Here is a 16,827-nt window from a genome sequence, read left to right on the forward strand (position 1 = left end):
TTTTCTTTTTACATCCTGGAACAGTATAAACAGTAACAAAAACCACAACCCCAGCCCTGCTGAGGAGCAACTCCTATATAAGGGCCAACTTCAATGAATCCTTCCTATTTCCTCCCAAAATATACACAACGAACCTCTCTATTTTGTCTTTTCTATTGCTTCTAATATATTAATTCGCTAGTAACTTTCTTAGATAATGAAAAATTGTATACAACGCGACGTGAATAAAAAAGATTGTTTTAATTATTCGATGCAATCAGAATCCATTTAAAAAATCATCTCACGTATAACATTTATTAGTTTTAAGAAGTAACCATTTGGATTACGTTGTTTTTACAACCCCTTCTGCAGTCAATGAATCAACGTAAATGTTTATTTATATTAAACGCCCCGAAGTTCGTGTATTTTATTTGTAAACAGTGCTTCTTTTTTTACCAACCGAATAAATATTTTAAACAGAATAATTTCTTACTGAATATTTTGAACATAACGTGAGTTGAGTCTTCTGAGAAGTCGATCGGATCGAAAAAGGCTGTTTTTACAGTTGCCACTTTTAAATCGGGTCTGTTACGTGCTTAGTGTCAGTTTCTGGTGCGTTATGTCGTAAATATCTTACTTTGTTTGTATACTGGTTTTATTGTAAGTTGAACAAATTATTTATTATTAAAAATATCGAATCTGCTAAATACATATTTTCTTATTTTTTATCTACAACTTTTTGATTTCGTTTTTTATGTAAAAAGCAATCACAAGGGATGTTCGAGTGGTGCCTGCCGTGTAGATATTGATCTCGAACTTCTGTAGGTTATAAAGACGTTCCTTGATAGCTGATTCCTCAAGAAATTGACGTTTTGGGCGTCTGCAGGGAATTCAGTGTTCATGAACCACGTCTGCCTGTCGAATAGGTCCTGCTGGATTAAGTTGGACAACTTGGAAAAGCATCTACCGCTCCTAAACTTTTTTGTTTATTAGATCATTTTCAAAAGTTGGATCCGGTGGACCATCTGCAGCTAAATTACTACCAATTTCCAAATTTCGAAAGAAAGTTAATTCGTTGATTTTACGAAATGCTTTATTAACACAACTGGAATAAGGAACCGTCTATACAATGTACATACACTGTACATTTTAAAGATAACTCTGAATCAATATGTATGTTATTGAAATTAATACATTATTGAAAAGTGTACGACGATAAATCATCATTTACAAAGTAGATACACATACTTTTGTTTTACTTTGTGTGTAGGACAACAGTATAGAAATTATCATTATATAGAAAAGAATGAGTTTATTCCGGACAAAATTATAAAAAATCTTCGGTTGAAAGTCTCTTATCTACGAATGAAAGAGCTACTTTGAAAACTATGAAGATGTAGATAAACAGAAAAAATTTATCAGTTTTGTTTGTACCATGACCATAATTATACTGGTTGACACTTTGAGTCACTTCTTGATATTAAAATTTTTCATAACTTCATATATAAGTTATGAAAAGTAGTTATGTAAAAATTTGACATTCAACTTTCAAAGAATAACTTATCAATTATTGCGAAAACTGACAATTATTTCATTTCATTTAACTCGTTATTTTATTCCATAGTATTTTGAGATTTATAAGATTTAAAAACAACATCATTAAAGACATTTTCTGGATGAATATTCTCTTGAACTTCTTGTCTAATGTTAATTTCATTTGCAGCTGTGACATGTATGCCAGGATTCTTCTCTTATTTTCTCTTCAACTTTCAACATAGTCTTCGGCTACACTATTGGATTTCCATCCTTTGCGCTGCTTTATTTTTAGAATGTCCCCTCCTGAGTCTGCCAGGTAGACGCTGAGGAGCTTCTAAAATAATGTCCTGTGTATCCTTTAACATTACGTAGACTCAGGTACTGAGCAATCTTTGCTGGTTATTTTCCAATTATATTTGTGCCCACGGGTTGTATGCCACATTTTTAGTATAATATTGTACAAAAAATCTGTCGTGCTTTACAGCAGGAAGTCTAATATTTCCATACTTTTGGAGGAGGTCAAAAAGATATAAAACCAGCAATATTTCCAGCATTGACACACAAATTCGCGAATAACGCGTGTTTGCTTTCATCAAATGCGTCTTCTTCTCGTAGGAACGTCAGTTCAGCCTTCCTACAGGCTCCTGCAATTCCTATTATCATTGCGCCTTAACAGATTTATTTAATAATAAATAAATTCGAACTTTTGCAAATATTTCATCTTCAGCCTCTTTTATAAATCTTTCTACATTCTCGTTAAAATCTACAATTTCTTTGCATGGTTTCCTCCTGACCTTCTCTTCAGCCAAGTCAAAAGCATAGTGCACTATTTTCAAAATTTTTGGTCAACCAAGTTGTATTTTATGATTTTTCAAGTATTAAACTACTCACTGCAGCATTTGCGGGCTTACTTCAAATAGAATGTCTGATATATGAAGACATCTCAAGTAAATCTGACTTGTTTCGACTTATTTTGAAGAATCGTTGTTTGCTAGTTCTAACACCATTTGATTCCACATTAATATTTTCATTGTAATTGAAGATTCTATTAAATATTATAAAAGCGTGGAATTAGATAAAACGTTATACGTAAACACTCGTTGGCGCTACTTTTGGCAAATATTACGCTTGTTGAACAATATCGCTCTTTTCATAACTAGTTACGTAAATAACTATTCTAACATTTTAAAAGGTGATAATAAATTATTTAAATGACGGATCAAAGTAACAGAATGTTAAAAAATTCGTCTTTTTTTCTGGGGTATTATTCACAAATCTTCAACACTTCAACTGTAACCGAATCAAAATTGTAGGAAATATTGAAATGAATGTGGAAACAAAAATCAATACTGTGCATGATACAGAAACTCAAGGACGTTGAAGTTTTTATGGTATCTCTAAGTAGTTCTCAAAATAGGAACGAATACAATATCATATATGGTGACAGATTTTAAAAACTTACAACTAAGAATAATTTCTACAGACCACAATTTTATCCTTGTCAAAATCACTAACTAACTTTGTAAAAAGCTATTTATTAAGCAACTACTGTACTTGTTGAATGTCAAAACTATTAAGAACACCTTATGCGTATATAACTTAAATACTAATTCTATTGTATACAAAAGCTATAATTAATTATATTTATGTTCGTTAGAGCCACGTCAATACAAAAATTAGGGTAAGCAATAATATAAGTGGAATGTAACTTCAAGTGTCTAAGGGACATATGGAATCGCTTAACTTACGACATTGGCTTCCGTCAGGGGACGGTCAATTCGCAATAAATTTCAGCGATTACAATAGTAACTAGAATTTGAATAGGTAAATTCTTCACAGTCACATTAATATAAGACAAAAATTAGGTAATCCGAGACGATACGTTAATGGAACTTATAAAAAAGGGTCACAGGATCACTCCATCAGGAGTGGCGAGATAATTCATCATTAAACTTGAAGCAATTTGTTGCGATTAACACAAGCAAGCAAAACTGCAATAACTAACAATATCTGTGATATTCGGCTTTCGTAAACAGTGATGCACATCGTTGGAAACCCGTAAAGTCATTTTTGAAATAAACATTAAACGCAAGTTGAATAATATACAACATTGTAAAAAGCTATTTCTAAGACAAAAAATATGAATAAATAAAGTGTTGGATGTCAAAACTATTAAGAAAACATTATGCGTGTATACGCTATCTTAAATACTAAATCTTATCGTATATAAAAGGGCTATAATTAATTATATTTATTTTCGTTAGAGCCACATTAATACAAAAATAAGGGTAAGCAATAATATAAGTTGAATGTAACTTCAAGTGTCTAAGGGACATATGGAATCGCTTAACTTACGAAGTTGGCTCTCGTCAGGGGACGGTCAGTTTACAGTAAATCTTAACGAATACAATAGTAACTAGAAGTTGAATAGGTAGATTCTTCACATTAATATAAGACAAAAATTAGGCAATTCGAAACGATACGTTAATGGAGCATAAAAAAGGCACTTTCCTATTTAGATAGGTTAATTCTATATATGGTAAACTGTTCAGATATATGTTAAGTCTACTAGTGTTTTAAAGTCGGTAAAAACATCTAAATTTTTACCAAAAAAATGTGTTTTCACCAATTCGTATTTAACCTTGAAATTAATTTTTGTTATAGTCGGCAACGTACATTATGAGCCAAGGCCAGATCCAGGATACCAGAGAAGATCAAATATGAGTCAAAGAGATGAAGTTCAAAAATTCGAGCAGGGCCGTATTCGAGTCCTACAGGAAGAACGTCTTCACATTCAAAAGAAAACTTTCACCAAATGGATGAATTCGTTTCTGCAGAAAGTAAGTAATATAATCTACAAAATTGTAGATAATACTGATAATTTATCGATTAAGCCAAGGGGAAAATCATATTTTACTGATGTGAAGTCACTGTAGATTTTTAAAATAAATATAGAACGACAATTAGACAAAAGATTGACTTTTCACAGGATGACAATGTTTTCACAAAGGTGATGAAATTGTTAGAAATATCATCTGCAAAATTTTTATTTAAACCTGATAGATTATGTTCAATACTTGAACGAAACTCTTTAATTGAAGAAATCGAAGAAAAGTTACGTAAATATTATTCTGAATAGGTTCCGTTTCTTTGAATGATTTGTAGGTAATTATTTGCTTTTAAAAGTGAAAATGCTGAAAAGTTACGTATACAAAAACTATCTTGACGTTGGTTAGGTGTCCCAGACCAAGAATTAGTCTCGTTATCCCAGAGGATACACCACACAGCGGCTCTTTTCTATGAGATTAATCCAAGGTGGAACTGCCGAGGGATGAAAGGTACCGGATCCCTAATCAAGCGTCGCGAACAATGCTTGCGGGATACCTGACGAAATTCCAAGCGCCCTGCAAGAGACCTTCAGCCCTGCTCTACCCAGGATTTACAACACGGTGGTGCAAGTAAAGCTTGTTAAGAGACATGAAACTGCACCCGATTTAGGACTCGGTGCTATGTTACTAAACGATACGCCTCTGGCCTTTTCTATATTGATATATTTTCAGATATTTTCTTAATTTTTAAACTTTTAACACAAGCCTTAACTTGCATAAAGTTAGCGCAATACGTATTAACCATCTACTGTAAAAAACTTTATTATTACGAGGTTTAAAATTATTTTGGTTGTATAATGTTTACTAATTTGATCGGTACAAAATAATAAGTACTTTGTATTGTTTATTTTTTCCCATACAGAGGAGAGGTCATCTGGTTCATTGCACAATCAGAAAATTCTTGTGTAAATAGCAACCTCGTTTCTAGATATCTAAAATAGTTGTACACGTTTCAACAGAAAATATATCATTAGTATATATAGTGATTTATATATAAACTTAAAATTAAAGGAATGATCTCATATCCAGATAAATTATTATCGGTATTATAATCATAATCAGAGCTTTAAAAATTGGTCAACATTATATGAGGATCATCTATCATATTAGGCCAGATTTAGTTAACGAATTATTCATCATTGATTTGAAAAAAATCTATTACAATGTAGATTTAATTAGAAAAGAAGGTAAACAGGAAAAAATCCAGTTAGTAAGACAATCATCTTCGGGAGTTAGAAACAGTTGAAATAACTCCTAGGGAACCAAGACCAAAGAAGATCTATTGAATATAGAAAAAACTCTACGAATACACAAACAGGAGTCTTATTGGTGGATTGCCACCTTAATTGACACCTGAGAACGCTTAGCAGCGAATACAACGTGCAGATTCTGCAAGTATAGGATGAAACCTCTATCTACATTCTCTCGAGGTGTTAAAGTCTTCTGACCCCAAAAGTATTACCCTTAGGAACGTATGAAATAGAAGTTTTTTTGGTGGATTGTCACCTTAATTGACACCTGAGAACGCTTAGCAGCGAATACAACGTGCAGATTCTGCAAGTATAGGATGAAACCTCTATCTACATTCTCTCGAGGTGTTAAAGTCTTCTGACCCCAAAAGTATTACCCTTAGGAACGTATGAAATAGAAGTTTTTTTGGTGGATTGTCACCTTAATTGACACCTGAGAACGCTTAGCAGCGAATACAACGTGCAGATTCTGCAAGTATAGGATGAAACCTCTATCTACATTCTCTCGAGGTGTTAAAGTCTTCTGACCCCAAAAGTATTACCCTTAGGAACGTATGAAATAGAAGTTTTTTTGGTGGATTGTCACCTTAATTGACACCTGAGAACGCTTAGCAGCGAATACAACGTGCAGATTCTGCAAGTATAGGATGAAACCTCTATCTACATTCTCTCGAGGTGTTAAAGTCTTCTGACCCCAAAAGTATTACCCTTAGGAACGTATGAAATAGAATTTTTTTGGCTGCTAGGTAATTCCCAAATTCTGAACTTTATTAAAGGAGTGGTATTAATAGATCAGTTGTAGACGTTGTACATCCCAAGACCCACAGCTGGAGAAGGGGACACATTAGACCTTGACAACTTGAATCAAAAAATACATACAACAATGTAGTTTGAAAAATACCAATTTTGTATTTTAAGGGTGGATCAGAGATGTAGTAAAGGGATCGGCCCTGGATATAAAACAGATCCGATGCCCAACAGTACCAGAATATGTATTGATAGACAACAACCATCACATCAAATGTGAAGAAACACAGCTACTTATTACCACAACAACTTGTTACAGTAGATTATACGAATAAGTTATTGAAAATCAAAAACAATTTCAACAAAATAGAAGGTGGGGTTAAAGTACTCAGAACTCGTCGTCGATATTGCGGTTTTTCTGTAACCTAGTAAAACTGTTTACCAGCCAAATGGAGGACGATGGCGAATAATACAGTCGCAGCTTTACCCGCCAACCGCAATCTGCGGAGAACCGTTTGTCTCTTTTCTGTCTTGTAGTCTATTGTAGAACACATCACTCTGTTATCCACCACAACTCCTTCCTGAGAGGTAAATCTAATTAACCCCTTCCAAATCTAATCCTCAAAGAATCCAACGAACCTTTCTCTCTCTCTCTCTCTCTATTACTAACAGAGCTCAATCAGAATCACTCGGAGTAGCAAGCAACTTATGAAGATGATAACCACGTTCAAGCAGTAAATTACTACATTATAAGCTTTATATGGCACAGTTACTTTTGTTCCTTTCTCATTCGAACTGCTAAGGTGTCATCAAAAGTATGAATTGATGATTACAAGCACGTGGTACGACTTAACACCAGCTGACACAGAAGAAAAAATTGTCAGAAACCAGATTCACAAACGCAACACTGTCAATCAAATCCTACCCTAATGCGAAAGTACCTGCCGCTGATGATCCTCGTTCAATAGACAGCTAGTTTGAAGAACTACAGAATCTTGTAGACCAAGTAGAAAATAATAACGTACTTGGGAATTGTATTAAACAATCAATGGGATACTAACGTCGAGATACGAGTAAAAATAACCAAAGCGGGAGCAAGTTTTATGAAACTCAGAAAAAAAACCTTCGCAACCATGATCTTAATCTTGATCTGTGTATGAGGATGGTATGATGTTAGTCTTTCCTGATCTCTTGTACGGCGCAGAGACATGGAAGTTCACAGAAGATCTATTCAAACCTTTGGAGGCGTTAGATTTATCGCAGTTGGGTTGATAGAGTTACAAACAACGGAACTAAATTTAGAATACTTCAGTCATGTGATGCGCAACACTATAAATGATCTTCTTCACTTGATAATGGAAAGTAAACGGTAGGAGAAGCATAGGTTCCACACAACATCAGCAACTATATTCGATATAACACTCGCACTAATCGCAGTATTTATCTACAAACAGAATTCGAGATAGAAATTCGAAAACTATAGAAATTAGATTTAGATTGGATAAGCTAGGGCATAAGGTTGTACATTTACCTCGACTTATTGATCTATTGTGTACCTCGGACTCTTCAGCAGTCAGGCAGCAATGACTTTGTAAAGTGAGCTGCCTGTCTGTGTGCTATACACAATTATTGTTTATATGAAAAGTGTTATCACTATCGACTTGGGTCAACGTTATTTTTGATATAACGACTCAATATCCTGTATATATATACCCAGTTTTTCATAATCTATTAAATTACAAATACAACGGTAAAAATCATATAATTATACATCTAATTAATCGAAAGTTTCAGACGGTTGAAACTTATTGTTCATCTTAAAAAGTAGTAACTTTGTCTGTAGTTAATTCTGTTTAAATACCATGAATTATTTCTCATTGTAATAAGTGAAAGGTGTAATTAAATACTTTAAAATTTAATCATATTCAACTAACATGGAAGAGAAAAGAAAATTCTTAAGATGAGAGTTTGCAATGGATCGTAAAAGAACTTGAGAGGGAGTAGCCAAATTACCAAAAAATTGGAGGATTGTGTCATAAAACCAGGTGACCAAAGACCGCAACTAATGATGAAAAATCCTTTAACGAGCGTTTTAGACCCATTTCTGTATCTGATATTCGCAGCATACGTTCCAACCACAAACTACACCTTCATAGTATCCTTTTCAGATCTAGATCCAACTGAAGCTTCAGAAAAAGTATAAAATCATTTAAATTTGTTACAAAACTAGCTCAATCAGTGGAAAATTCACGCCAATGCCATTAAATCAGTGCATTTACTGTTTGTTCACAAATGTCTATCAATATTCCCATTCCCAAAAAAACTGCACTGGCTACTTAACAAAAGACCTCAACTAAGGCTCGTACATAAATTGCTCATCTACAAAACTCATTCATATCAATTAGAACTATGAGTCTGCAGTAAACCTTCAAATACGAAGATACTCGAAACATTTCAATCCACAACACTCCGTATGTTAAACAAAGCCCCTTGGTAAGTTACTAACCAAACAATTCACAACGATCTGAACATTCCACTAAGCAAAGATGTGATAAAGAACTTTTTCACAAGATACAAAAATCGATCCAATGACAAGACAGTCCCACAATAAATAATCTTCCAGTACCATCAATGGATGGTTCCTAGCCCATTTGTGGACTAGTCCCATCATGCATCTGATTTCTGATGGTCCGCCCATCATTCAAAATTGGTTTCCACTATTCTGCAATTAAAATTACTGTCTGGACAAAACTGGAGCGCCTATAGTCAAGACTCTAAATTTGTGATCCTAGTAAACATTTGTAGTAATGCTGACGCGGTTCCAATACAGTTTTCCTCTCATCTTCGCACGGAAAAAAGGAGATTTTTAGAGAGTGGAAATCCCGCACTACCTACCATCTCATTCCTCAAAGGAAGTGTCTTTGAAATATTTTTCTTTATGAATAAAAAAGCCTTCTATCTACACGCGTATGACCGTCATTACAATACAGTTAATACATGAAAAATTTCGCTATAGAATCGACCAACATCGCGGTAGATTCTACTGGCAGATGGCGATAATATGGATTCCATCAAACTTGGGGTATTCTGTTAAGTTTAACATTAAAACAATATAATTATCTATCAATATCAATGAAATCCTATAAGAAATTGGGTGTTCTGCGAGAGCCATGCTCTAATAACTAATTACTTTTCTTTTGTTTCCCTTAATCAATAATAAGGAATATTTAGCTTCTGAAAACACGACTTATTATAACCTGAAGTTACAAGGGTTGGTACCCAATCAATCTAAATTAGTCTAAACTTGTGGTTTATGCAGTAAAGACGTCCTAAAAAAGCAAACGAAATTAGTAGTAAAGGGCGTTCTGCCATCGTTGTTTTATATAACTCATTATGGGTAGAGAAGCAATTTTAGAGATCGTTCACGCTCGGGAAAGCCAGAGATACCACGTCAAGTGGAGATAATTTCATTGTTTTTACCGAAAAGAGAAATAGACGCTTAACTGCATCAAAAATCCGCGTTGAAGTAAACAAAACCCGAGTTTAACCTTCATGATTGACTACAGTGTCGATGTTCCAAAACCCTTCCTAAAGCCACAAAACAAGATAAAACGGATGTAGTATGCTTCGAAATTGGACTGAAAAATATTTTAAAAAAGCTTTTAGTCCCGATGTATCCAAGTTTGAGCTACTCGGTTCAAAACGAAGAAGTTACGTTCGACGTCCAAGAAAAGATGATGCCAGACTGTGCAGTCCCAGCAATCAAGCTTAATGATAGCTCAATTATGGTCTGGAGTTGCTTTTCTAGCCATGGACCTGACAATTTGATCGAAATTATGGAAAAGGAACAGTACAAAAAAGTTTCTTAGAGTTGGCGATTTATTATTTTCATTTTCCAACAGGATAATGACCACAAGCATCGTTTCAAATTATGCAGATTTTGTTTGAAAGAAAAAGAGGAACAAGGGGGGTTAATAAACATGGTTTTGCCTCTCCAGAGCCAAGATCTCAATCCCATTAAACTTTTGTGGAAAGAACTTGATAGGAACGACCGTAATTGTGGACCATACTCGAGAGAAGAAATATTGGATGCTTTATGCAAAAGTTTGAGCGATATATCACAAGACACTATCAACAATTTAAATGCCCGTATGGCAAAACTTGTGAAAAAAGTCATGGAATGTAAAGAAATTGATATTTTTGGAATTGTATTTAATTTTCCTACTTTAATTAAGGTGGTCTTAAACTAATTTTTAGTAAACATGATAAAAAATAAAATGATATCGTTATCATTCTCTAAATATGGTCACGATGTTGCCAAAAGATCAAGGTTTACAAAATATTATCTACTTGTGGGTGTAACATTTTTAATGAGTATAGTATCGTTGAATTACTTGAGGTTAAAATTAAACCTGACAAAACGATTACTGTTTTTTCATCTTTGTAATAATTGTATTTATTATGATTGAACTTTATGCCATAACCATGTTTATGAAAGGAATATAGCTACTTATATTTCAAGAACATATGAGAGATAAATCATTTTTCAATAATGATAATATAGATAATGGAATTTCTTGAGATAATATTCTTATCTCATCCTTGAGCGGATTAACTTTTTCATTTTATTAAAAATGGAATTGTGGTAGTCGTTTTCGCCCAATATACGAGGACTAATCCCTTTACTTTAATAAAACACAGGAGTTTGAACCAATTTTTCCATTCCGATTGAGATATCTCCCAAACATATTAACCCTTTGAGTACGGAATTATTTGGAGACTTTTATGCATATGGAACGGATTTAATTTTTTGCTATATGGATTAATATGTATCCTTTTTTCAAAATTGGTTGTGCTACTTCTAGGACAACACTCTCAGACGCTGGTATATCAGTTCCTGGTATTTTATCTGTGCAAACATAGATTTTAAAACGAATACAATAACCTGATGAAGACTCGCAAAGTTTATAGATTTTTATTCCAAATCGCGCTCGTTTCGATGGATTGAATTGAATATAACTCAAACGTCCTTTGAACTTCATAAGAGATTCATCTAGTGATACTGCGCTCTCTGGAGTATAAAGATGATCGAATGTATTATTTAGATAATCAACTAAATTTCCGATTTTCCCAATTCTATCATTTTTATCCAACTTTTTGTTGTCTGTAAAATGAAGGAATTTTGAGATATCAAAAAATCAATCCTGTGGAATAGTGGCTGCAAAAATTGGAGTATCTATAATAGTTCTTTTTGACCAATATGATCCCAAATTAGATTTTTTTACTTGAAACATAATAATACATAATGCAATATATATCCCTTCATTTCATCCAAAGTTACTGGAAACCACTTTAGGTTTCGTTTATTTGCACCTTCTTTCGTAATTATTTGACTGGCATATCTATTCGTTTCTTCTACTATCATTTTCCAAAAAATTTCAGTAAGAACTTGGTCCAGCACTTTCAAAGGTGTAGGATTATCACCTAATTTGCGATCAACGCCAACTAGCGGGGGTGTCGTAAAAATTAACGCCTACTTATCAAACTCAGATGACGAGTCAGACTCGTCCACCGTAACTTCGCCCAAGTAAACACATGACGAGTCTCACTCGTCAAATGTACTCAAAGGGTTAAGAAGGGAAAAAAAGAAAGGGTTATACGGCGGATGACCCATTAATTCCGATGTTTTGACTGTTCGTTTTTGTTTGAACAGATGTTTGAGCTCGAATGGTCGTGGTGGAGAATGTTTCGTCTTCAGCGATTAGTTTCCCTGATTTTTGGCAAACGTACGTTGCTTTAAAGGAAAAGTAGTGACATGTCCAGTTATTTCGAAAAAAAAAAGACGACCATTTGCTTACGGCACGTTATGAAAGGCCGATCGAGTGGAGATTATAGTTCAATGAATTCGAAGCCTGACTGCGTACGTTAAGCTGATCCAAGAAAATATCTTTACGCGATTTCCCCTGATATTTTTCTTTTATAGCCTCGCATAATTATGGAACTAAATTACCATAATAAGTACCCAATACGCCTTCAGCTTCCCAAAATAATGTTAGCATAACCATTCCTTTTGAAGATTTCAACATAATTGTTCAATACGTTAATAACTTACACGTGCATAATTCTTTAATCGTATATAGTAAAAGGGATGATCATCCAGTGCCATTTGGTGAACTTTTTGGATGATCTCCGCCGTATGCATGCGAGGATGGTTCCAGAAATATCTTGGAAAATACCACTGTATTAGAAACTACAAAGTCTAAACATGTAAAAAATTGATCATCATTATGTGATACAATACTTTACACCCGAAACAAAAAAAAAACAATCCAAACAATGGCCTGAAAAGGGAGAACCGGCTCCAAAGAAGGCATCCCATCTGCAGACAAGGTCATGTCGTCGGTTTTTTTGGGATGCGCGTAGCATTATTTCCATTAACTATCTTGAAAAAGGAAAAACTATCAACGGCAAGTGTTATGCGAACTTATTGCAACGTTTGATCGACGAAATTGATCCAAAATGGCCACATTTGGCTAAGAAGAAAGTCTTGTTTCATCAAAACAATGCACCAGCATAACATCCGTTATTGCAATGGCCAAAATTGATACACAAACGTTTTAATTGCTACATCATGTATCTTATTCGTCAGACTCAGCCCCGTCAGATTATTTTCTGTTCCCAGACTTGCAAAAATGACTTGGTGTCAAAAGATTATACAAGAATGAAGAGGTGACGGCTATTTTGAAGAGCTTGACGATTCTTATTATTAAAAGGGCATCGAACTTATTGAACATTGAACTGAAAAAGTGTATAGAGCTAAAAAGAGATTTTTTTCTTCTGGGAACATTCTCGCATATATAGTTTTTACAGAAAATACGTTCCCTTAAGAGCTTGGAAGTTGTGAGAACACTAATATCTGCTATTTATATTAAAACATTGGACAATGGTTCACATTTTCATGTCGAATTTCATGTCAATTTATAATGATAGGTATCTTGGTCCATTTTCATTTGGTTTATTGCAGCTCTTGATGAATCAGAAACTCGACGCTTTCTCCGTGCTTTTTTTTGATAAAAAAAATATAATTTTTAGGCCCGCATGGAGGTCGAAGACTTGTTCGTAGACTTGGCAGACGGTAGAAAACTTTTAAAATTACTAGAAATAATATCTGGTGAAAAATTAGCAAAACCGAACAATGGAAAAATGAGGGTACACAAAGTCGAAAACGTCAACAAAAGCTTAGCATTTCTACATACAAAAGTCCGTTTGGAAAGTATAGGAGCAGAAGATATCGTAGACGGAAATCCCAGACTTATTTTAGGTTTAATATGGACTATCATTCTAAGGTTTCAGATCCAGGAAATCGAAATTCCAGAAGTAAGTGTTTTATCACCATTTTCTCACATTTCAATTAATTAACAGTATAAGGTTCTAAACAATTGATACCCTGTATGACTTCGCGATGCAAATTTGAAAATTCTTCACGTTTCGGCTCTCACTTTGAAGCCATTATCAATATAGCGATGATTATTCGATCATTAGTAAGAAGTGATCCGATTCCGTCTCAATCTGTCTATTCCAGGCAACGAGTCATCCCTTTTTCCTGGTTGATTTCAAGGCCACAATTTGCCCATCCTTGGAATTTCACAGAGAAAATGAAAAGCTGAAACAAAAAAAAATATCAAATGATTAAATCAGAAATCATTAATCATTAATAGTTCTTTTGTTCATAATCCTGACCGCGGAAACCTTTCCGAACATATTTGTATTCTCTTAATTATTGTTTTATGTTTTGTCTCTTATCATTTTCAGATACTTCTCGCTGTTGTTCATCTTATTATTTCTCTATACCTCATAAATATCCAATACAATTTTTTTAGGATGAAGACAATGAAAGTTCGGAAAAGAAATCAGCCAAAGATGCCTTATTATTATGGGCACAACGTAAAACTCATGGTTACCCAGATGTGCACATTACAGACTTTTCTTCATCGTGGCGAAACGGTTTAGGTTTCAACGCGCTCATCCATTCTCACAGACCTGATTTATTCGATTTCGATTCTTTAAAGAATGGCAAAAACATCGACAACTTGAATCATGCATTCGATATGGCACAAAACGAATTGGGCATTCCTAGATTATTGGATGCTGAAGATATCGATACTTCAAGGCCCGATGAGAAAAGTATAATGACGTATGTAGCTTCATACTACCATACGTTTGCAAGGATGAAACAGGAAGAAAAGTCTGGAAGACGTATCGCAAAGGTATGTACTGTCAATAATCAAATTGTGTCTAGCTTTCAAAAAAATTGAAAATTTGAAATATTTCCAATAACAGACATTGTCAACTGAATCCAAACTGTTGTTGCTTCGTACTGGAATTTTATTTACATTCTGATCTTCTATTTTGTCTATTGATTATCCTTATTATCGGGGATTTTATTATTATTATTTAAAACTATTTAGTGTATAAGGTTATAATCGGTGAAGATGAATTTTCACGAGGAAATAAACGGCTCTGAACAATAAACTTGAAGATGCTACACCAAAACCAGGAAATAACCAGGAAAAAGCTGAGATAAAAGAAAATTCAGAATAAGATGGCATGCCACAACAGATGATGATGAAGATGAAGTAATCAAGTAGAATCCAAACTAAAAAAAAAACACGAGAAAGTTCATTCACACCCTATATAACAAATATAAACTTTTTGATGAGTCAATATAGAAACCAATAAAGACTCGCCTCCAATCATAGAAAAACAAATCTTAAATGGACCAGAAGCGACGAAAAAATACTCAACTATTTGGCATAAATATTGACCCCAAAGAATTGGAAAGAAACTTGAATAACGTTCCAATGAATAAACCATTAACGATGGGTGACGTTCAACAAGAAGAAAAGCACCTATATAGACAAAATAACGTCATCAATGATTAGGAAATTTCCAATCAAAGGTGTTGTGTTGATGATTCACATACTAAACGTCATCCTAAGACTAGACAAAAACCCAAATGAAGTTACAGGACCTTAAGTCTTTCACCAGTCCAAAATACTGGAAAGCTTACTGCTACAAAGGATCGATAAACAGATCCTGAATAGGATAACTTGGTTATCGAAACGTTTTATTACATCCCGGGGATTCCCTGAAATTGTGCACAACGTTAGATTTCCAAATATGTTTGAAATAATGTTGAGTTTCTTGTTTGGTGCGGACGCATTTCTATCCCGTAAAGAGAAACGAGTACCAGGATTTACAGCTGCGAAAGATCGCTCAATACTTCTACTGCGTGATAACGCAAGCGTAGATTTTATTTTATATTAGTTTATGAAACCAAAAATCCAAGAGAGTTTAAAGGGATATCTACATCAACTTTACGATTGGTTTGGGAGTCTAAAGATGGATAACTATGAAAATTTTCCATGATTGATTCACTCTGCTGGTCTATTAAATGTTATTATGAAATTAAAAAACTTGAACAAAAATCTACAAGCCACCCAACGAATTTATCAGACTTAACAACACGCAGTCCAGTCGAAGTGGTGTTGAAGAGTGGAGAAGAAAAGGATTTTGGAAAAATTACAATATCCTAAACGCTGTAAACTTTTCTTGGAATAAGATTTCAGTAAGAACCAAGACATTTGACACTATGTCTATAGATGAAATGGTGGTATTAGCGGAACAAACCGGTTTAGATTAGGTAAATGTGGAAGACGTCGAAGAAATGGTTCAAGAAACAGCGGCTAATTTTCAAACCTCACAAAGACTTAAAAATCCCTTACATCAGTCAATGAAAACATTTCCAACAACTTTCCAATAAAGCCAGGTGTACCTCAAGGAAGCGTTCTCGGACCACTACCAACTAACAAAGATACCACCGTCATCCCAGACAATTAAATATTTCATAGAAATGGCCGTGGCAGTGACCTCCAAGAAATTCCACAAATTACCAAAATCAAAGATGTAATCGCAGATCAAAGTAAAACACTGCAACAAACTAGAACTGCAACCTACTTTCAGAACCCCGATTGGACAGAAGACTCAAAATAAATTGGCCCGTTGGCTTGAAAGATAATTGAAGAGATCAATAGCTCACAAGCTATTGTAAAGTTTTGATTGCCAATAAAAGAAAAATTGAAAAAAAAATGTTTTATTTATGCCCATCAGCTAAAAACTGTTATTAACTAAGTTGGAATTTCTGAAATCGTTGGTGGTATTCATACTGAACACACTGTTTTTAATACCACGACGTCAACACTCACAATATGTCTTATCGTCTTCAGAGACTCAAGGTTAACTAGAACCTATCAACTTGTTTTATAATAATTTTTCCCACCAATAAACCCGCGAAAATTCCATCGGAAAAAAATTCCTTAGCGGGAATCTTTACATTTATTCCCTGACTACTAAACTAAAGAGTGGTC

At 34.2% G+C, this 16,827-nt stretch overlaps 1 protein-coding gene across 3 annotated transcripts in view; it reads left to right on the plus strand.

Annotated features, from left to right (window-relative positions):
- LOC130440747 (spectrin beta chain, non-erythrocytic 1) overlaps window positions 1-16,827 on the plus strand; it is an 81,125-nt gene that overhangs the window by 23,664 nt on the left and 40,634 nt on the right. For all 3 annotated transcript variants that reach the window (XM_056774060.1, XM_056774059.1, XM_056774061.1), the window contains exons 2-4: window positions 4,180-4,355; window positions 13,493-13,777; window positions 14,281-14,667. In XM_056774060.1, the coding sequence (XP_056630038.1) occupies window positions 4,236-4,355; window positions 13,493-13,777; window positions 14,281-14,667 (792 nt within the window). In that variant the 5' untranslated portion in view covers window positions 4,180-4,235. The remainder of the gene's footprint in view (window positions 1-4,179; window positions 4,356-13,492; window positions 13,778-14,280; window positions 14,668-16,827) is intronic.

Source organism: Diorhabda sublineata, chromosome 2, assembly GCF_026230105.1.
Source record: "Diorhabda sublineata isolate icDioSubl1.1 chromosome 2, icDioSubl1.1, whole genome shotgun sequence".
Classification (NCBI taxonomy): domain Eukaryota; kingdom Metazoa; phylum Arthropoda; class Insecta; order Coleoptera; family Chrysomelidae; genus Diorhabda; species Diorhabda sublineata.